Here is a 23,490-nt window from a genome sequence, read left to right as displayed (position 1 = left end):
CTGTCCTCCCCCCGGCCCCCACCCCTGAGCGGTGGGTGGGGGCCCTAGATAAGAATGGGGGGGGTACCTACCGTCCTCCCCCCGGCCCCCACCCCTGAGTGGTGGGTGGGGGCCCTAAAAAAACAATAAGGGGGGGGACCTACTGCCCCCCCCAGCCCACACCCCTGAGCGGTGTGTGGGGGCCCTAAAAAACAACAATAAGGGAGGGGGACCTACTGTCCTCCCCCCCTGGCCCCCACACCCATGAGCAGTGGGTGGGGACACTAGATAAGAATGGTGTGGGGGGGGACCTAACTTCCTCCCCCCCGGCCCACACCCCTGAGCGGTGGTTGGGGGCCCTAAAATAACAATAAGGGGGGGGGGACCTACTGTCCTCTCCCCCTGGCCCCCACCCCTGAGCAGTGGGTGGGGGCCCTAAATAAAGATAGGGGGGGAGGGACCTACTGTCCTCCCCCCCCGGCCCCCACCCCTGAGCGGTGGGTGGGGGCCCTAAAAAGACAATAAGGGGGGGACCTACTGTCCTCCACCCCTGGCCCCCACCCCTGGGCACTGGGTGGGGGCCCTAAATAAAGAGAGGGGGGGACCTACTGTCCTCCCCACGGCCCCAACCCCTGAGCGGTGGGTGGGGGCCCTAGATAAGAATGGGGGGGGTACCTACCGTCCTCCCCCCGGCCCCCACCCCTGAGTGGTGGCCCTAAAAAAACAATAAGGGGGGGGACCTACTGCCCCCCCCAGCCCCCACCCCTGAGCGGTGTGTGGGGGCCCTAAAAAACAACAATAAGGGGGGGGACCTACTGTCCTCCCCCCCTGGCCCCCACACCCCTGAGCGGTGGGTGGGGGCCCTAAAAAAACAATAAGGGGGGGGACCTACTGTTCCCCCCCTGGCCCCCACCCCTGAGCGGTGGGTGGGGGCCCTAAATAAAGAGAGGGGGGGGACCTACTGTCCTCCCCCGGCCCCAACCCCTGAGCAGTGGGTGGGGGCCCTAGATAAGAATGGTGTGGGGGGGACCTACCATCCTCCCCCCCCCCCGGCCCCCACCCCTGAGCGGCGGGTGGGGGCCCTAAATGAAAATCCCCCCCCCCCAATCAAGGTGACTAGGGGTCCCAAGCCCGTAGTCACCCCTCCCCCCACCCAAATCAAACTATCCCCTACCTACCCCCCTCACCCTAAAAATAGTGAGGGGGGAATAACTAACCTGTAAAAAAAAAATTAAACTTACTATTTGACGTCTTCTTTTTTCTAAAATCTTATAAAGCCTTGCCGCGCCCTGCAATTAGGCTAAGAACACTCTGATTGGTGGGTTTAAGCCAATCAGAGTGCTCTTTGTCATTTTACACAGCGTGGGAAAGTTCTTTGGAATTTTCCCACGCTGTGTAAAATGACACAGAGCACTGTGATTGGATGGCTTGAAATCCATCCAATCACAGTGCTCTGTGTCATTTTACACAGCGTGGGAAAATTCCAAAGAACTTTCCCGCGCTGTGTAAAATGACACAGAGCACTGTGATTGGATGGATTTCAAGCCATCCAATCACAGTGCTCTGTGTCATTTTACACAGCGTGGGAAAATTCCAAAGAACTTTCCCACGCTGTGTAAAATGACACAGAACACTGTCCCCCCCTTATTGTTTTTTTTAGGGCCCCCACCCACAGCTCAGGGGTGGGGGCCAGGGGGAGGACGGTAGGTCCCCCCGTCTCTTTATTTAGGGCCCCCACCCACCGCTCAGGGGTGGGGGCCAGGGGGAGGACGGTAGGTCCCCCCCGTCTCTTTATTTAGGGCCCCCACCCACAGCTCAGGGGTGGGGGCCAGGGGGAGGACAGTAGGTCCCCCCCCGTCTCTTTATTTAGGGCCCCCACCCGCCGCTCAAGGGTGGGGGCCGGGGGGAGGACAGTAGGTTCCCCCCTCTCTTTATTTAGGGCCCCCACCCACTGCTCAGGGGTGGGGGCCAGGGGGGAGGACAGTAGGTCCCTCCCCTTATTGTTTTTTAGGGCCCCCACCCTCCGCTCAGGGGTGGGGGCCGGGGGGGACAGTAGGTCCCCCTTATTTATTTTTTTGGGCCCCCCACCCACCGCCCAGGGGTGGGGGCCGGGGTGGAGGACGGTAGGTCCCCCCCCACCATTCTTATCTAGGGCCCCCACCCACCGCTCAGGGGTGGGGGCCGGGGGGAGGACAGTAGTTCCCCCCCCTCTCTTTATTTAGGGCCCCCACCCCACCCACCGCCCAGGGGTGGGGGCCTGGGGGAGGACAGTAGGTCCCCCCCCTCATTATCTTCATGTCCCCCACCCGCCGCTCAGGGTGGGGGAGGGGGGGAGGACAATAGGTCCGCCCCCCCCCCCCCTTATTGTAATGTATGTAATTTTTTTTCTACAGTGAGCTGCCACAGGCTGGTCACTGTTTAGTAGACATGCCCCTACTCGCGGTATAGCGAGTAGGGACATTCGGGAGATTCTAATCTCGCTTGTGCTATTATGGGGGTCATATTGACCCCCATAGAGTGAGGGGGGGACATGGGGGGCTTATGAAGTGGCAGGGAGCACTGCTCCCTGCCGCTTCTGTCTTTACATATTACAAGGAGGGAGCTGCGTGCCGGTAGCTCTCTCCTTGTAATAAACCGAACGAGCAAATGAACACTGATACTCAGTGTTAGTTTGTTCGTCTGATTTTTTGTATTCATTCATTCGTCTGTCTGACTAATGAATGAATAGATGAAATTCCCGTTCGCATGTCCAGGTGTTTCACCGGGCATGTGCGGGAATCTCAGTGATATCTAGTGTGGGCAGATGACGTGTCCCACAGGGACTTCATCTACCCACACAAAGATGGCGGCGCCCTTAATATAGATCGGGGCAGAAGATAAAGATTAAAAAAGAGGTAATCTGGGGGGCTTAGGAGTATTTGGGGGTCAATTGGATGTAGTAGAGGCGGGTTAAAAAAAAAAAAAAACGGGATTCGGCATGACAGTGCCGCTTTAAATAAAAACTTGTATTGACTATGACTATGCAACCATAGGGCCAGATATGAGAAGTGTAATATGGTCATTACTGTTCATTGTGTCAATACTAAATAAATAATTATTTAAACAAAAAAAAAAAAAAGAAATAGACATGAAGCCAAAAAAGGCACAGTGTGATGCAGATACAGACACTAAAACAGCCAGAGAGAGAAACAGACACAAAGACTGACATGGAGACAGTCACCGACAGACATAAAGACAAATTGGTTTGGAAACGGGAATGTGATGTAACCAGTTTTAGATGTAAAACCTGTTGTTTTGCTTTTTTTTTTATCTGCCATCATTAGATTCGATCCATATCAAGATTGTCACATGAATTAGCATCCAGAAGGATTATAGAAATAAGGCTTTTTAAATCTACTACCTTTTTACTTTCTGCGTGATTCCGCCCAATTGCAAAGTCCTACAACACTCCTTTTTTATTGCATAATTGATGTAATATTCTAGCAGAGTAATTTCATGTGAGGGCTCCCTTTATTCCAACCAACTATGTTTTCCCAGCCCTATAGTTTCCCTTTAACCCCTTAAGGACACATGACATGTGTGACATGTCATGATTCCCTTTTATTCCAGAAGTTTGGTCCTTAAGGGGTTAAGCTAAGTAGTTGTTCTGGTGACTACAGTGTCTCTTTAATCAGAATAAAGTTCTTATGGTAACAGGGGGTCCTTGGTGCCAGTTTACCTTTAGACCAAAGTTTTCTATCCAGCCGCGTTTAACTCTGCCCTTGTTCTTCCACTTTTAAAAATAATGCTTAAGACTTTTTCCCACAGGGGCGCCAATGATTGGCTAAAGCGTCAGCTGATACTCTAAGTCAATCCTTAGCTCACCATCATAAAAATGGTTTGAGAAAAATATGCACGTTTCTTAAGCCATTTTGTGAATGGGAAGCTACCGATTAGAGCGTCAGCGGATGCTTTTGGCAGATCAGCGGCACCCCTGTCCGTGGCAGCCCGCAATTCCTATTTGAAGAATCTCGGAGAAGCATAATGACAAGAGCAGAGCTAAATGGGGAAAGAAGACTCTGGGGTTAAATCGTTTGTGAACGATTTAACATTCTAATAAAGTTGTTATGGTGCCCGGAGGTTCCTTTTTAAAGCAGTTTAGTAAGCCAAACTGCTTCAATTTTACTAACTGAATGTGATATGTTGAACAAGTGTACTTGTATCCTAACCCTCTGCACATGGAAATAGAAAACGTAAAAAAGAAAGCTTAATGCCTGGCCTAAAAATGACCTTTTAAGATGTAAGCGGTCATTGGCTGACCAGCGCATTATGTTCAATTACCTGTAAAGTGGGACATTGAAAACCCTGTGTCACAGCGGATTCTATTTTTTTATTTTTTTTCACAGCAAACACGGAATTGCTTTGAACTGAAATAATACATTCAGTGTGATTCTCTGATCTGTGTTTTATGACTACCAGAAAAGCTATTCCCAGTCAAATTTGAGGCTGCCTGCCACAGAGTTCTGGGAAATGTAGTTCAACAACATTTGGAGGGTCATGGCTGAAATTCCTTGCCATATAATACCGATTTAATTCTTGTCTGTGCACACAGAGAGACACACACACACACACACACACACACAACATTGTTAAGAAGCCGCATTTAGAGACCATTCAGACATTCATACACTCTGCCTTGCATGCATCTAATTGGAGATAATATGAATTTTGAATGAATTGTCACCTACCCCATGCTTGACCTACTTAGAACTGCGCGGTGGAAATCTCAGTCGGAACAGGGGTAACTCTGCAGAGATTTACTCATGGTTTCTCAAACAAAGGGTTGCATGCTACAAAGACAGATTGAGGGTGACGTGGCATAGTACCTGACTAAATACTACTATCACAATATAAGGAGAATATGGATCATTTCAAGAATGAAATCTGTATGTTAAAAAAACAAACTGTTATTAGATGGAATGTTACAAATGTTCTTCATTTACACAGAGCCGCCCTCCAGCTGTTATAGTAAATCTAGAAAATATAAACTACTACATAACATTATAATTTTATAATGGTTTGTCTCTCCGCACCTCCCAGTGCAACAGATAGATTCAGGACACCTTCTAAATGTCACGTTCTCGCGTACGTTAAGACGGAAAAGTCTTACTCAGGAAACAAAATTATGATGACAATGATCTATTTAGTGGAGTAGAACTCCGTAAATAGGTGTCAACTGGAAAATAAAAACAAAATAATAATGAAAAATGTAATATGAATATATACAGTATAACCCTGGTATTCACCATGTATATAAAAGGTCATACAGAAAGAATTATCCGAAGCCAAATGGCTAAGCCTCTTGTTACTCTGAATTGAATACTTCCTAACTTCCAGAATTCAGACTTTAATAAATGTTGTCTACAACTGGAGTAGGAACTTAGTATACAGGTGAGTAATAGTCGGGTCGGGTGGTACAGTATATACAGTGACAGAGGGTCGGGTGGTACAGTATATACAGTGACAGAGGGTCGGGTGGTACAGTATATACAGTGACAGAGGGCCCGGTGGTGCAGTATATACAGTGACAGAGGGCACGGTGGTGCAGTATATACAGTGACAGAAGGCACGGTGGTACAGTATATACAGTGACAGAGGGTCGGGTGGTACAGTATATACAGTGACAGAGGGCCCGGTGGTGCAGTATATACAGTGACAGAGGGTCGGGTGGTACAGTATATACAGTGACAGAGGGCCCGGTGGTGCAGTAATAACAGTGACAGAGGGCACGGTGGTGCAGTATATACAGTGACAGAAGGCACGGTGGTACATTATATACAATGACAGAGGGTCGGGTGGTACAGTATATACAGTGACAGAGGGTCGGGTGGTACATTATATACAATGACAGAGGGTCGGGTGGTACAGTATATACAGTGACAGAAGGCACGGTGGTACAGTATATACAGTGACAGAGGGTCGGGTGGTACAGTATATACAGTGACAGAGGGCCCGGTGGTGCAGTATATACAGTGACAGAGGGTCGGGTGGTACAGTATATACAGTGACAGAGGGCCCGGTGGTGCAGTATATACAGTGACAGAGGGTCGGGTGGTACAGTATATACAGTGACAGAGGGCCCGGTGGTGCAGTAATAACAGTGACAGAGGGCACGGTGGTGCAGTATATACAGTGACAGAAGGCACGGTGGTACATTATATACAATGACAGAGGGTCGGGTGGTGCAGTATATACAGTGACAGAGGGTCGGGTGGTACATTATATACAATGACAGAGGGTCGGGTGGTACAGTATATACAGTGACAGAGGGTCGGGTGGTACAGTATATACAGTGACAGAGGGCACGGTGGTGCAGTATATACAGTGACAGAAGGCACGGTGGTACAGTATATACAGTGACAGAGGGTCGGGTGGTACAGTATATACAGTGACAGAAGGCCCAGTGGCACAGTATATACAGTGACAGAGGGTCGGGTGGTACAGTATATACAGTGACAGAAGGCCCAGTGGCACAGTATATACAGTGACAGAGGGTCGGGTGGTGCAGTATATACAGTGACAGAGGGTCGGGTGGTACATTATATACAATGACAGAGGGTCGGGTGGTACAGTATATACAGTGACAGAGGGTCGGGTGGTACAGTATATACAGTGACAGAGGGCACGGTGGTGCAGTATATACAGTGACAGAAGGCACGGTGGTACAGTATATACAGTGACAGAGGGTCGGGTGGTACAGTATATACAGTGACAGAAGGCCCAGTGGCACAGTATATACAGTGACAGAGGGTCGGGTGGTACAGTATATACAGTGACAGAAGGCCCAGTGGCACAGTATATACAGTGACAGAAGGCCCAGTGGCACAGTATATACAGTGACAGAGGGTCGGGTGGTACATTATATACAATGACAGAAGGCCCAGTGGCACAGTATATACAGTGACAGAGGGTCGGGTGGTACAGTATATACAGTGACAGAAGGCCCAGTGGCACAGTATATACAGTGACAGAGGGTCGGGTGGTACAGTATATACAGTGACAGAGGGTCGGGTGGTACAGTATATACAGTGACAGAAGGCCCAGTGGCACAGTATATACAGTGACAGAGGGTCGGGTGGTACAGTATATACAGTGACAGAGGGTTGGGTGGTACAGTATACACAGTGACAGAGGGTCGGGTGGTACAGTATACACAGTGACAGAGGGTCGGGTGGTACAGTATATACAGTGACAGAGGGTTGGGTGGTACAGTATACACAGTGACAGAGGGTCGGGTGGTACAGTATATACAGTGACAGAAGGCACGGTGGTACATTATATACAATGACAGAGGGTCGGGTGGTACAGTATATACAGTGACAGAGGGTCGGGTGGTACAGTATATACAGTGACAGAAGGCCCAGTGGCACAGTATATACAGTGACAGAGGGTCGGGTGGTACAGTATATACAGTGACAGAGGGTTGGGTGGTACAGTATACACAGTGACAGAGGGTCGGGTGGTACAGTATATACAGTGACAGAGGGTCGGGTGGTACAGTATATACAGTGACAGAGGGTTGGGTGGTACAGTATACACAGTGACAGAGGGTCGGGTGGTACAGTATATACAGTGACAGAAGGCACGGTGGTACATTATATACAATGACAGAGGGTCGGGTGGTACAGTATACACAGTGACAGAGGGTCGGGTGGTACAGTATATACAGTGACAGAGGGTCGGGTGGTACAGTATACACAGTGACAGAGGGTCGGGTGGTACAGTATATACAGTGACAGAGGGCACAGTGAACGATGCACTTGCATACAGCCGTGAAGTCCCTGGTCCCAACTCTGTGGAAGCAAAATGGCGCGCCAACTTTCCAGCAGTGGGTGGCCAGGGTGGAGGAGATACACAGCTTGGAAAGCATGACAGCAGACCTAAGACAGTATATACAGCGACAGAGGGCCGGTGGTACAGTATATACAGTGACAGAGGATTGAGTGGTACAGTATATACAGTGACAGACGGCCCAGTGGCACAGTATATACAGCGACAGAGGGCCGGTGGTACAGTATATACAGTGACAGAGGATTGAGTGGTACAGTATATACAGTGACAGAGGGCCCGGTGGTACAGTATATACAGTGACAGAAGGCCCAGTGGCACAGTATATACAGTGACAGAGGGTCGGGTGGTACAGTATATACAGTGACAGAGGGTCGGGTGGTACAGTATATACAGTGACAGAGGGTCGGGTGGTACAGTATACACAGTGACAGAAGGCACGGTGGTACATTATATACAATGACAGAGGGTCGGGTGGTACAGTATACACAGTGACAGAGGGTCGGGTGGTACAGTATATACAGTGACAGAGGGCACAGTGAACGATGCACTTGCATACAGCCGCGAAGTCCCTGGTCCCAACTCTGTGGAAGCAGAATGGCGCGCCAACTTTCCAGCAGTGGGTGGCCAGGGTGGAGGAGATACACAGCTTGGAAAGCATGACAGCAGACCTAAGACAGTATATACAGCGACAGAGGGCCGGTGGTACAGTATATACAGTGACAGAGGATTGAGTGGTACAGTATATACAGTGACAGACGGCCCAGTGGCACAGTATATACAGCGACAGAGGGCCGGTGGTACAGTATATACAGTGACAGAGGATTGAGTGGTACAGTATATACAGTGACAGACGGCCCAGTGGTACAGTATATACGGTGACAGAGGATCAAGTGGTACAGTATATACAGTGACAGAAGGCACAGTAGTACAGTATATACAGTGACAGAGGGCCGGGTGGTACAGTATATACAGTGACAGAGGGCCCGGTGGTACAGTATATAAAGTGAAAGAGGGTCCGGTTGTACATTATATACAGTGACAGAGGGTCGGGTGGTGCAGTATATACAGTGACAGAGGGCCCAGTAGTACAGTATATACAGTGACAGAGGGCCCGGTGGCGCCGTATATACAGTGACAGAGGGCCCGGTGGTACAGTATATAAAGTGAAAGAGGGTCCGGTTGTACATTATATACAGTGACAGAGGGTCGGGTGGTGCAGTATATACAGTGACAGAGGGCCCAGTAGTACAGTATATACAGTGACAGAGGGCCCGTTGGTGCAGTATATACAGTGACAGAGGGCCCGGTTGTACATTATATACAGTGACAGAGGGTCGGGTGGTGCAGTATATACAGTGACAGAGGGTCGGGTGGTGCCGTATATACAGTGACAGAGGGTCGGGTGGTGCCGTATATACAGTGACAGAGGGCCCGGTGGTACAGTATATACAGTGACAGAGGGTCGGGTGGTAGATTACAAAACAGTGACACAGTGCCCAGTGGTACAGTACAGCACAGTGACAGAGGGCCCTGTGGTACATTACAACAAACTGACAACAATGATGGCCTGGTGATACAGTACACAAACCATTAATAACTAACCAAATTGGCACTTGTCAATTCCTTAATTAGAAGCACAAAGTAACAACAGAGCTTAATGAGAGGGAATGAAAATTCATCTCAAGTCTCAATGTGTGGAATGGAGAAAAGAAAAAACAAATTAACTTGGCAAAGATGAAAGAATAAAAAAAAAAAAAAAAAGACTAGCATAGGCTGAAAGGAAGTATTTTGGGAAACAGATAATGGAACGCTTGCAAGTTTCAAGAGCTTCCATTGAGTTGACCAGCAGAGATTCTTTTCACCAATTGTCTCTGATTATCCGATTCATCTCTCTCTCCTTCTGGTACAGTTTGAGCTTTCTAAATAGAAACTCTATTCATAGATTAAAAGCATTATTCACATGCAGGCACTCAATGTGCCAACAGACAGAATTTCCCACAGAAAAGGACAATTAGGAGAGAGCTGTATATTGGCCCAAGCCTTAAATTGCTTGTTGGATTTCATGGAGTTATTTGAAGGTCCAGGCTTCCTGTGTCACCAGTCACAGGTGTGGTAAAGCTTAGGAGCCAATTCTCACTGCTGTGAATGAAACAAATATCGACCAAAACAACTAAACGCGCTTCTACGTATTTTAAAAATTAATTTAACACCAAAGTCTCACAGTGAGTAAAACAGCAGCTTTTATCGAATGAACAGATGACTATTCTTTATTATTCTAAATAGGTATTGTTCTATCTGTTGGACTTATTTAATTTCATAGTTTGGTAGGTTTCCCATAGAAATGAGTCAGGTTTGATGGGTTGTCAGGTGTAAATTTGGAAGGCTGATAAAAGACGTTTAATGATTTCCACCTGTCTTGTATTTGTTCCCCGCAGGGCGCTGGATGTACCGCCTTGGTGGTAGCTGTGGTTGCCAGGAAACTGGAGTTGACAAAAGCCGAGAAACACGTCCATAATTTTATGATGGATACACAGCTTACCAAACGGGTAAGCGTGCAGTGCCAAAAAAAAAAAAAAAAGCCTGGTTGTGGAATGAGTGCTTGGATTCCTAAATCATTGTCATATCTTCTGTGAACCCAACTTTTACCATACAGTGCATTAAAATGGGCACCAAAATTGTGTTTTTTTACATTACAGGATAGGTGTATAATCCAGATATTCCATTGAATGATTGCCCATTTAGGACAGTGTGTATAAGTATGAGTTGATTGTTCATTTTATGCATAATGTGGACATTCTATAGAACATCTGACTACTTTATGCGTAATATGGATATATTCTATAGAATGCATGGCCATTTAATACATAACGTGGGTATTCTAAAGAATGCCTGGGCATCTCATCCATAATATAGACTTATTTGTAAAAAAATCATGGCCATTCTGCATCATTCTGCAGAATGCCTGCTGATCAAATGCATAGTAAAACATTCTACAGAACACCTAGGCATCTCATACACAACATGAACATTCTATAGAATGCCTGTCCTTTTAAAGCACAATATAAACATTCTACAGAATGCCTGACCATCCTCTGCATAATGTGGGAGTGCTATAGAATGCCTGACCATCCTCTGCATAATGCAGGAGTGCTATAGAATGCCCGACCATCCTCTGCATAATGCAGGAGTGCTATAGAATGTCTGACCATCCTCTGCATAACGTGGGAGTGCTATAGAATGCCTGACCATCCTCTGCATAATGTGGGAGTGCTATAGAGTGCCTGACCATCCTCTGCATAATGTGGAAGTGCTATAGAATGCCTGACCATCCTCTGCATAATGCAGGAGTGCTGTAGAATGTCTGACCATCCTCTGCATAACGTGGGAGTGCTATAGAATGCCTGACCATCCTCTGCATAATGTGAAAGTGCTATAGAATGCATAACCATCCTCTGCATAATGTGGGAGTGCTATAGAATGTCTGACCATCCTCTGCATAATGTGGGAGTGCTATAGAATGCCTAACCATCCTCTGCATAATGTGGGAGTGCTATAGAATGTCTGACCATCCTCTGCATAACGTGGGAGTGCTATAGAATGCCTGACCATCCTCTGCATAATGTGGAAGTGCTATAGAATGCCTAACCATCCTCTGCATAATGTGGGAGTGCTATAGAATGTCTGACCATCCTCTGCATAATGCAGGAGTGCTGTAGAATGTCTGACCATCCTCTGCATAACGTGGGAGTGCTATAGAATGCCTAACCATCCTCTGCATAATGCAGGAGTGCTGTAGAATGTCTGACCATCCTCTGCATAATGTGGAAGTGCTATAGAATGCCTGACCATCCTCTGCATAATGCAGGAGTGCTGTAGAATGTCTGACCATCCTCTGCATAACGTGGGAGTGCTGTAGAATGTCTGACCATCCTCTGCATAACGTGGAAGTGCTATAGAATGCCTGACCATCCTCTGCATAATGTGGAAGTGCTATAGAATGCATAACCATCCTCTGCATAATGTGGGAGTGCTATAGAATGTCTGACCATCCTCTGCATAATGCAGGAGTGCTGTAGAATGTCTGACCATCCTCTGCATAATGTGGGAGTGCTATAGAATGCCTAACCATCCTCTGCATAATGTGGGAGTGCTATAGAATGTCTGACCATCCTCTGCATAACGTGGGAGTGCTATAGAATGCCTGACCATCCTCTGCATAATGCAGGAGTGCTGTAGAATGTCTGACCATCCTCTGCATAATGTGGGAGTGCTATAGAATGCCTAACCATCCTCTGCATAATGCAGGAGTGCTGTAGAATGTCTGACCATCCTCTGCATAATGTGGAAGGGCTATAGAATGCCTGACCATCCTCTGCATAATGCAGGAGTGCTGTAGAATGTCTGACCATCCTCTGCATAACGTGGGAGTGCTGTAGAATGTCTGACCATCCTCTGCATAACGTGGAAGTGCTATAGAATGCCTGACCATCCTCTGCATAATGTGGAAGTGCTATAGAATGCATAACCATCCTCTGCATAATGTGGGAGTGCTATAGAATGTCTGACCATCCTCTGCATAATGTGGAAGTGCTATAGAATGTCTGACCATCCTCTGCATAATGCAGGAGTGCTGTAGAATGTCTGACCATCCTCTGCATAATGTGGGAGTGCTATAGAATGCCTAACCATCCTCTGCATAATGTGGGAGTGCTATAGAATGTCTGACCATCCTCTGCATAACGTGGGAGTGCTATAGAATGCCTGACCATCCTCTGCATAATGTGGGAGTGCTATAGAATGCCTGACCATCCCCTGCATAATGCAGGAGTGCTGTAGAATGTCTGACCATCCTCTGCATAACGTGGGAGTGCTATAGAATGCCTGACCATCCTCTGCATAATGTGGAAGTGCTATAGAATGCCTAACCATCCTCTGCATAATGTGGGAGTGCTATAGAATGTCTGACCATCCTCTGCATAACGTGGAAGTGCTATAGAATGCCTGACCTTCCTCTGCATAATGCAGGAGTGCTGTAGAATGTCTGACCATCCTCTGCATAACGTGGGAGTGCTATAGAATGCCTGACCATCCTCTGCATAATGTGGAAGTGCTATAGAATGCATAACCATCCTCTGCATAATGTGGGAGTGCTATAGAATGTCTGACCATCCTCTGCATAATGCAGGAGTGCTGTAGAATGTCTGACCATCCTCTGCATAATGTAGGAGTGCTATAGAATGCCTGACCATCCTCTGCATAATGTGGGAGTGCTATAGAATGCCTGACCATCCCCTGCATAATGCAGGAGTGCTGTAGAATGTCTGACCATCCTCTGCATAACGTGGGAGTGCTATAGAATGCCTGACCATCCCCTGCATAATGTGAGAGTGCTATAGAATGCCTGACCATCCTCTGCATAATGTGGGGGTGCTATAGAATGCCTGACCATCCTCTGCATAATGTGGGGGTGCTATAGAATGCCTGACCATCCCCTGCATAATGCAGGAGTGCTGTAGAATGTCTGACCATCCTCTGCATAACGTGGGAGTGCTATAGAATGCCTGACCATCCCCTGCATAATGTGGAGGTGCTATAGAATGCCTGACCATCCTCTGCAAAATGCGGGAGTGCTATAGAATGCCTGACCATCCCCTGCATAATGTGGGGGTGCTATAGAATGCCTGACCATCCTCTGCATAATGTGGGAGTGCTATAGAATGCCTGACCATCCTCTGCATAATGTGGGAGTGCTATAGAATGCCTAACCATCCTCTGCATAATGTGGGGGTGCTATAGAATGTCTGACCATCCTCTGCATAATGTGGGGGTGCTATAGAATGCCTAACCATCCTCTGCACAATGTGGGGGTGCTATAGAATGCCTGACCATCCTCTGCATAATGTCGGGGTGCTATAGAATGCCTGGGCACTGCATGCATGCCCATCAACCCACATGAGTTATAGTTTTCCATTACATAAAATGTGTATAATAAATAAATAAAAATTTGAGTGACTCACTATTTCAGACAGTATTTATTAGTCTGAAATCTATATGGGCAATAATATGGGCATTGTATAGAAAACCTGGGCATCTAATGTATAATATGGGAATTCTGTAGAATGCCTGGCATCTCGTGCATCATGTGGACATTCTATAGAATGCCTGGACAGAACGCCTGACCATTTCTGAGAAATGGCAAAATCCAAAATGTATCGGGAGTAATTGCTCATTTTAGACAAAGTGTTTAATTCAGGCAGTTTACAGAATGCTAGGCAATGTGTAACCTGCAAATATTATTTGTATTTTGGCGTAACGTTAAAATAATGATATTCTTACTAATATGATGGGGAACAGCTTGTCCAATATGACGCTATAGCTCTAACTGTGTGTGAATAATTCTGCCCTCAATCCCTGTTCCCCTTCTCGCCTGCAACATGACAGCATCATCTTTTCTCCTCTATAATAGATGAGAAATAATGACACACAGATTTCTCATGTTTCTGCTGAATAATCTGCAAGACCCCCAAAGACTCTGAACCTGCCACTATCTGTCAGCCGTGAGCAGTGTTCAGTGACAGGAGATGTGCGCACGTTCTGTAAACCTGTTGCTAAGCGATGTTCAGAATCAAAGCTGCATTAAACAATCTCACTGCAGTGTGGTTACGGGTTCAATGCCTAATATAGAACAGCGAGCCAATAGCCACACTTTTATTGCCTTCCTTATTCCCCAACACCTATCACCCGTGTCTTCATGTGACCCCTACCCCATCTCACACCTACCTGTGGATACTGCCACCTGTCTGATTAACCTGATAGCTCTTTGCTGTCCTCTGCTGGCATTTCAGCATTGGCAGCAAACAGCTGTCTGACAATATGTGATGTTGAAATAGTTTCTTAGAGAAATAGGTTACACGGATTAAGGTGTGTGGGCAAATTTCTATTAGATAATAAAGGATGACATTAAAAGGAAACTATTGTAAAAACATGACAGTTATGTTTTAATGCATTATGTAGATAATGCACTAAGTAACAGCAACAAAAAAAGTAATATTCACCTTGAAACTTCTCTAGCCAAACAGGAGCCCTTAATTCCGGTTTATAGGGGCCGATATAAAATATAACATAGTTTTTCCCCCGCAGCCACGGTGACGTTAATCACATAGGATGTTCAATAAACTGGTAGTCATGTACCCGCTGCTTTTATGTTCTAAACATTCAGTGTTGTGAACAGGGCTGTGTGCAGCGATTGGCAAAGTCATCAACGCTACGTGCACTCAGCCATGGCTTGGCTCTCTCTGGAGGGAGAGGAGAACCTTACAACTTGTGTGTGAAAATCCCGACACCACAGACACAACACAAGTTAAACAAAACAAAAACAGAAAGGAGAATGTAAATACTCTGTCCTGTGTTGTGTCAGGACTGTGGGTGGCTAGATTATAGCATCAGTAATTTGTTACAAGCCACCTCTCAGTGAAAGTTGGTGCATGGTACTCTCTGCACCATAAACCTTGCAAAACCACAAACAGTTTAAAATGCTGAGAATAATCATTTAAGGGTTTTGTTCACCTTACAGATAGCCCTGACAGCCTTTAGAGGTTGGTGAAGTATCACTGGTTATATTATGAAGACAGCGGGGAATTGTTATCACTTGATGTATACAGCGAGACATTTAAGGCATTTATTTTAAAATTTAAGCAAGTCCCCACACTAGCAGAGTAACCCAGTGATATATTTATAAAGTGTTAGAAGAGATGTACATAGAGAGGGCTCCCCAAAGTAATATTAACACTCTGTTTACAAATATATTGAATAGATCCGTGCTTCCCAACCAAGCCTTATCCTGTTCTGATGGGGATACTAACAACACCTAAACTGTTGGTGTACCTTTTGCACTGGGTATGGGAACCACTGGTACAGGAAATGCTCTGAAAATATATGCAAACGCAACAACATTTTCAAAATAATAAAACATTTAAAAAAAATTAGATAATCACATTTAAAGGGACATTATAGTCACCACAACCACATCTTATTGTATTTGTTCTGGTGAGTATAATTATTCCCTTCAGTCTTTTTGCTGTAAACACTGTCTTTTCAGAGAAAATGCAGTGTTTACATTACAGCCTAGGAATACCTCCACTGGCCACTCCTTAGATGGCTGCTAAAGCTGCTTCCTGGGGCAGTGCTGCACAATGTGACTGACATTCAGTGTCTCCTCCCTCTGCATGCAGACACTAAACTTTCCTCATAGAGAAGCATTAATTCAATTCATCTCATGAGGAGATGCTGATTGGCCAGGGCTGTGTTTGGCTTGTGCTGGCTCAGCCCCTTATCTGCCTCCTTGACAGTCTCAGCCAATCCTATGGAAAAGCACTGTGATTGGCTGAAACCACCTCTTCTGATGATGACAGCCAACGAGGCAGATCAGGGGCGAAGCCAGAAGCAGCAGACTGGAATAAAGGTAAGATTTTACTGTATTTAGGGGGTTAAGGAGGCTAGATAATGATTTTAAACACTATGGGGTCAGGAATACATGTTTGTGTTCCTGACCCTATAGTGTTCCTTTAAATGTGCAATAAATACCCAGGCTTTTAGAATGTTCTAAAAGCTTTTCCGTGTTGCTTTTCAAAATGCGGAATTCATCCCACCATCTCTGCACTGCGGAGCTTTATAAGCAGAGAAGCAGTTTCTGGAAGTTGTACCTCAGTTATCAGCATTATACTTATGAAAGTGAAACTACAACTCCCAGAAATATTTACTGTGCTTCCTGATGACCAAGGTAACTGTATTATTGGAGAAACAGAGCTGGTTAGGAAAGAAGGATAGAAAGAGAGCCGTGACGTCACAAACCGCAGTACAGAAACCAAAGAAAAAGGAATTGCAGAACAGGGGAAATATGCAAAACTAAGCATATTATAATACATTGCTTTATAGAGGCCGAAAGTTATAAAATGTACATAAGTTATGTTCTTGTTAACAACTTAATAGCAAATAAACCAAATAGGGGCAAATACTTCTAAAAACAGTATTAACATTGCAGTATTGGTGCTGTGACTTTGCTGAATTTAGTGTACCAAACTATAGTATTCTCACCCACAATCCCACTATTCTTTGTGCTTGCTTCTACCACCAAAGTTGCATCTTGGGCATCACCAGTCGGATGGTTTTGTAAACCTTGCTGTATGCGTTACAGATAAAAAATGCAGCTGCTAATGTCCTGCGAGAAACGTGGCTAATTTACAAGCACACCAAGCTGTTAAAGAAGATCGACCATGCCAAAGTCCGCAAACACCAGAGAAAGTTTCTTCAGGCCATTCACCAGTAAGTAGATTTGTCCTGTGCCAAAACGTATTAAATGTCTAAATATAAGTCCTGTCTTCTCGCCTATCCTCTAACACTCCCTTCCTTTCATTCTACCACTCCTGCTTTCTTTCCTCATCTCTCTTTAATCCACCACTCACTCCCCTTCTCGGTCAATCACAAAACTTTTTCATTCATCTACCCATTCTTTTTTCTTCTTCTCCCACTCCTCTCCCAATCCTTCCCCTTCTTTTTCTCAAATTTCCAATTTCCTTCTTTTCAGTCATCTTCATTCGCCTTCAATCGTCCATTTTACTTGGCTTATTCTTCCTCTCCGTATTTATTCCTCCTCATCCTTACCATTGATATTTGTCCTATTATTTATTTCCCTTCAGCCATCCTTTAATTCCTCCTCCACTAACGTAATTACTCTCTTGCCTTCTCCTCTCCCTTCTTTACGCTCTTCCATTCATTCTCTTTATCACACTTTACTTCATCCCGGTCTCATTTACTTCCTCTTATCTCTGGTCTCTTGTGCTTCTCATAAACCTCTATCACTTTTCTCCTCTTTAACTTTAGTCTCACTATTCTTGCCTTACCATTTTTATCTTCTTATTTCCACCTCTAACTTTTTCCCCTCATTCAAAGGACGATCAGACGCCCCATTTAATCAGGGATTTATGTGGAATCGTTACTACCTGACATGATGATTTTATTAGAATTCTCCCAAATTAAACATTAGACCCAGTTTGTCCCTTTGCTAGTTTTCAATTTCTTTCTCTCAAACCCCTCTTTTCATTCACTCCCAGTTCCCAAGCGGCTGCTTTCCTGTCGGGTGATTAGTGAACTTATTGTGTCTATTGCAGACTTAGGAGTGTAAAGATGGAACAGAGAAAATTGAGTGATCAAGCCAACACTCTGGTGGATCTCTCCAAGGTAAGAAGTCCTACATCCCTGCTATATTCCTAATCTAAACATTGAGAGTGGAGAGGCCAGTACTAGACTTGTAAAAACATTATTTTTATTTCACAATTTGCTCAATGAAGTATTTTCAAAGCAAGTCCTCTGTTCTATTAAACTAAACTTCCAGGAAGTAACAGGTTCGTTTGTCTGATTAACAAGGTAATTTATAAAAGTGACAATTTCTATGGAAAAAGAGGACATACTCTTCACACACAAAGCACTTCAGCAAACTTGGGAGCTTCAGGGGAATGGAGTGTCTCTTAAAATATGCTAACGGGACCTTTTATAGAAAAGAGATGAGACACATTTTTTTAAAATAACCCCCCCCCCCCTTTTTTTTTTTTTTTACAGAGATGTAGATTTCTTCTTTGATTAAAAACCTGCGATAACATTCATCTTAAATTTTACATACCTGAATGTTCTACATAAAAGTTGTATACAGACATGACTGTATCTGAACCTCTCTAAGTGGAGAATTCCACATATATATTTGTATTGATCTCTCTCTAGTAAGTGAAAATTCTGTTCTTAAAGTGTCAGTGAATGACCATTTGTCCTTTAAGTTAACCTGCTGCTGAACAGGTCAAGAAAGTAGTTTGTATTGGTTTTGTATGTATCTAAAGTAAAAAGAATCATTCTTGCAAAACATGTCACAACTCACTGAACTGCTGTCAAAAGTAAAATAATTTTGTCCCTGGAACGGTCACAGGGAACAATATTTATTTCATGCCATCCCTGGTATGTGAACTCACTACATTCTGAAATGACAATACATTTAACTCTACACTAACCCCGGTTTTCTCTCCCAGATGCAGAGCGTGATGTATGATCTTATCACTGAACTGAACGACAGGAGTGAGGATTTGGAGAAGCAGATCGGCAGCCTGGAAACCAAGCTGGATCAGATCACCTCCAACTTCAACACACTTCCTGCCCTAATTGTGGATGCCCTGCGTCAACAGCAGCAGCACATCCTTTCTGTTGTCCTGGAATCCCGCGGACTTGGCGTTGCTGTGGGGACTCCCCAGACCCCTTTATCGGACAGCCCCATGGGGATCAGTTCAGCATCCTTTCCAACGCCACACACCAGTTCGAGTAGCTGTTGAGCGGCAAAGGAAGAAGCGAGGCATTAGTTGCCCAAAATGTATCTTCTCTCTAGAAATATTAGGAGGGGCTCAGCTCTCTAATCAGACTGCTGGGTCCCTGAACATTATGTAATCTCAGCTAACCTGTGGCAGGACCTCACTGTAGGAAAGAATGGCCAGCCTTTGCGGTCTAACATCGGAGGCGCAGAACGAATACCACAAGAAAAAGAGATCTAATCATTCACTGCCAAGTAGCCTGCAATGCTTTGCAAAGAAGAAAAGGGGGTGATACAACCCCAAAGCTCTTGTCCGTATGCTCATTGTTCTTCCCTAGTTCCTTATGGTCAAAAACAGACCTCAAAACGTTCAGGCACTTTTAATGGATAAATATAGGGTCCTTTGTAATTACTGGAAAAAATCTTGCGTGTTGCCGGATTCCTACATTATCATAAAGGAGTTACTGCATATGGATGGACATCCATCTCTAATGCAAGCAAGGGCACTCCTAGTGGTAAGAGCAAGGTACTGCCATTTGCTAAGGACGAGGCAAGTGGAATGAAGAATTATCAAAGGGGTACACTTTACACAAAAAAAATATAAATATAAAAACAAAATGTGGGCTATTACAGGCCGTTATGGTATTACTCTAACGCAAAGTTCAAGTTTTCCTTGCATGTGGCATTTGTGTGCCAATGTTTTATGGGGTACAACTTCACTTAAATCTTTTTTTTTTTTTTGGCACAATTCTGTGCTTGGCATACAGATGTATTTATATTTATATACAGTAAACTGGCTGGCATTTGACTCAAATGTACAGCATTGATAAAAAATAAAATAAAAAAAAACCTCTGCTACCTCTAAGGTGGCTAAAATAATTGAATACGCTTCGCCTGCCCGTGCTCCCGGTGAGTCCACAACATATTTTTGCCTTAGTACATATGGAACACTTTCGAGGGCACACTGTTTTTGCACCAAAACCCACTCAAAAGCGCTCTTCCAGTGTGTGTTAAGCTTTGCGTGGAAAGCGACTGATGTTGCAGTAGAGCGTGTGAATGTGGAGTGCTATATAAATCACTGTGGATATGACAGTCTGTGTGGCTCACAGCTGCACGAACGGGGACTTAAAAAAATAAATAAAAAATATGATGACAATTGGAGCAGTGGCTCCTGCTATGCCTTGTACTGAGAAGGACAGCTGTGAACCTGTAAAAGGACCCCCAAAAAGACAATAACTACCATATTTAAAAAAAAACAAAACTGCAGAATTTATGCTTCAAACAATCAAGTGTATCCCACACTGCTCTGGAGATGAATGGCACTCTGCAATGAACATGCCAACAATGATGCCGCATACAGTTACTGCAGTCATTTTGGCAGATTTTTTTTTTTTTTTTTTTTTTAAACAGACGGTACAATTACACCCATTGCTCCCATCAGCTTAGAAAGTGGGTTGAACTCCACAAACAAAGTTGGGTGCTTAATATAGTAATCTGGCTCCCAGGTTCTATGAAATCAATTTTTGCTCCTGTTTTTCTTGGTAGTACTACTACTGCTGTAGAAGACAGAATACTTCTAGTCTGGCAAGTTTGTATCCAGGCCTTTACAAACCAATCTAATAACGCACGACAACTGGGAATGGGTCTACACCAATCATCTCTCTATGAAATGCTAGATAAAAACTGTATCATGATTTGAAAAGGCATCAGAGAGCATGATTGGATTTGTGTGTGCAATGCTGTGGAAAGAAAAATAGTAGTGAGCCACATTTCTATTATAGAATATTCTTTAGGGTTTCCTGTTCCGCTACAACGGGTAGGAGGCTGCAGTAACTTGTGCAGCCGAGTTATACTCGGCATTGCTCAATAATACCGCATGTTTACATCTATAGAGTTACATTTGTTTCTGAGCAGATTGGGCATTATAGAACGACCGTTACTGTGTAGAAAAGAGAACTTGGAATCATCATCTGCTTCTTAGCTCTAACAACAACAGTATCTGCCACTTCGGAGGAAACGCACAAAACAACACACTACAGGGATTGTCCAGAATCGTATATAGAGAGTATTATAAACCCAGTAAACTGGGCATCCCAGCTCCGTCGCTCACATTCCAGACACTCAGTGTTATTCCTACAAAACAAAGTATTATATAAACACACATCCCTCTACAAAAAGATCACTAAACACATTTGGCCTAAAAAAATGTGGAACAGGGAAACATCAGGTAAACATGGAACATTGTTTTACATTTAGGTTTGGATTCCTTTTAGTGAACACACATAATGAAACCTCTGTGATGTGGTTTTGATTTTTTGACAGATGATAGAGGTAGTGTGAGTGATCTTACATGAAGATGGGGGTGGGGACAGTCCTTTTCATTTATTTTTTTAAATAATATATTATAAACATCTCCCAGTTAAAGCATATATATATTTTTTTTAAAAAAGATAATGCAACAGTAAAGTTTACGTGTGTGTTATAGAGGAAAAAAAGTGTCATATAAAGGGTTACTAGTTATTTTTTATTATTTTGTATTTATCTTTATTTGCTAACTGAGATGATTGCAAGCCTTTAAAACCCTTAGAATTCAGTTAGTCCACTAAAAACAGGTATTGCAAGATATTAATTGCATCTAACTTCTACTACAATATATCATATATCTAAAAAATACACACACAAACTGCTAGGCATCAGATGCATGGAATATAATATGAGAACAAATATTTCCAGGTGCAGATTTTACCACAAGAAGACAATATATTGAATAAACAATGCCAGCTCTGCCAAAGAGGCTTCAAAGGGACACTTTTGTCACCAAAACAACTTTAGTTTAATGAAGCAGTTTTGGTGTATAGATCGTGGCCCTGCAGTTGCACTGCTCAATTCTCTGCCATTTAGGAGTTAAATCACTTTGTTTATGCAGCCCTAGTCACACCTCCTTGCATGTGACTTGCTTGACCTTCCTAAACACTTCCTGTAAAGAGACATCTAATGTTTACACTTAATTTCTTGCAAATTCTGTTTAATTTAGAATGTTGTATCTGCTGCACTGTTAATAGCTTGCTGGACCTTGCAGGAGCCTCCTGTATGTGAGTAAAGTTCAATTTACGGAGCAGGAGGTAAAAAATTTTTAAGTGATTCAAAAAATTTTTTTTTCATGCAGTCTGTGTCACTCATAGCCAGTGGAGGTGTGGCAAGGGCTGCATAAACAGAACCAAAAGTGCTTAGACTTCTAAATAGCATAAAATTATGCAGTGAGACTTCAGAAGCATGATCTGTACACAAAAACTGCTTCATGAAGCTAAAGTTGTTTTGGTGACAAAAGTGTCCCTTTAACTCTCCCATTTGAGTTTTTTTCTGTTTCTTTTAGATCAGTGTTTTTCTCAGAGTTTGTATTGTTTTTCCAGTGTATTGTTCTCCTGTGGTGCACTGTGAACATAGAAACGTGTACCCCCCATTGATGCAATATTTCGTGTATCTGACGCCTTATACCTGCATGACTATATAATTTTCAGCTACATACTTAAATTCCCCCGAAAAAGGGACCTCAGTGTTCTGAAAAAAAATTGCAGTTATCCAATAACGGTATAACCTTTACATCACTTTCATGATATTTTTTTATCACAGAAGTAGTTTTCTTCAATTAAGCTAGACGTGCAATTTATCTATATATTTTCTAGAAATCAGTAGGATTTAGCGCAGGATTGTGTCTAATTACAAACTGAATTTACTGCACTTTTAATAAATTGCCCTGGTCAGGTGGAAGACTTAGAGACTTTGGTTGAACATTAGCAGTACTCTTCTGAATATACTCAGGAGGTGCTACCAGGCAAAATCTAGCTAGCTGTGCCAATGGCATTCCAATAAAGAGGGCAGAAATTAAGAAGCAAGTTCTATTGGGCAGGAGGTAGATCGATTAAAAGTATACATAAAAAAAATTGAGTGGGGGGCAAAAGACACATTAGAAGCCACTGCATGGTCTGCATGTCCTCATGCTTTGCAGCTACTGCAGTGAGCTCTCATCAATCAAGAAAGGGACTCATTCAATCATGTTAATGTAACTTTCCATAATACGGCTTGCATAGCTAGGGATTCTGGGAGTAGAAGTGTAACTGCCTGCTTTTTTTAACTTGCAAAATCTCAATCATGACAACTGAACTACCTGGGTAAAAAAAGGAAACCCTGCAGGTTGGAAGGGCAGAAAGAATCACTTAGACATTAATTTTAACCACCTGTAACACAGGTGCCCTTTCAACCAAATCCCGGCAAGTACGTTTTCATGTTTCTAGCAAGGGTTAATATAGAAAAGAAAATCGGTTTATTCAGTAAACAAG

At 44.1% G+C, this 23,490-nt stretch overlaps 1 protein-coding gene across 1 annotated transcript in view; it reads left to right on the top strand.

Moving 5' to 3' along the window:
- KCNN3 (potassium calcium-activated channel subfamily N member 3) overlaps positions 1-23,103 on the top strand; it is a 160,417-nt gene extending 137,314 nt beyond the window's left edge. Inside the window, exons 5-8 of the mRNA XM_063440114.1 lie at positions 10,245-10,355; positions 17,003-17,130; positions 17,976-18,045; positions 18,882-23,103. Coding sequence (XP_063296184.1) covers positions 10,245-10,355; positions 17,003-17,130; positions 17,976-18,045; positions 18,882-19,178 — 606 coding nt within the window. The 3' untranslated portion in view covers positions 19,179-23,103. The remainder of the gene's footprint in view (positions 1-10,244; positions 10,356-17,002; positions 17,131-17,975; positions 18,046-18,881) is intronic.
- Positions 23,104-23,490: the final 387 nt, after the last annotated feature.

The sequence above is a fragment of the Pelobates fuscus genome, chromosome 13 (genome assembly GCF_036172605.1).
Source record: "Pelobates fuscus isolate aPelFus1 chromosome 13, aPelFus1.pri, whole genome shotgun sequence".
Taxonomy (NCBI): Eukaryota; Metazoa; Chordata; class Amphibia; order Anura; family Pelobatidae; genus Pelobates; species Pelobates fuscus.
This window is presented reverse-complemented; position numbering and strand designations above follow the sequence as displayed.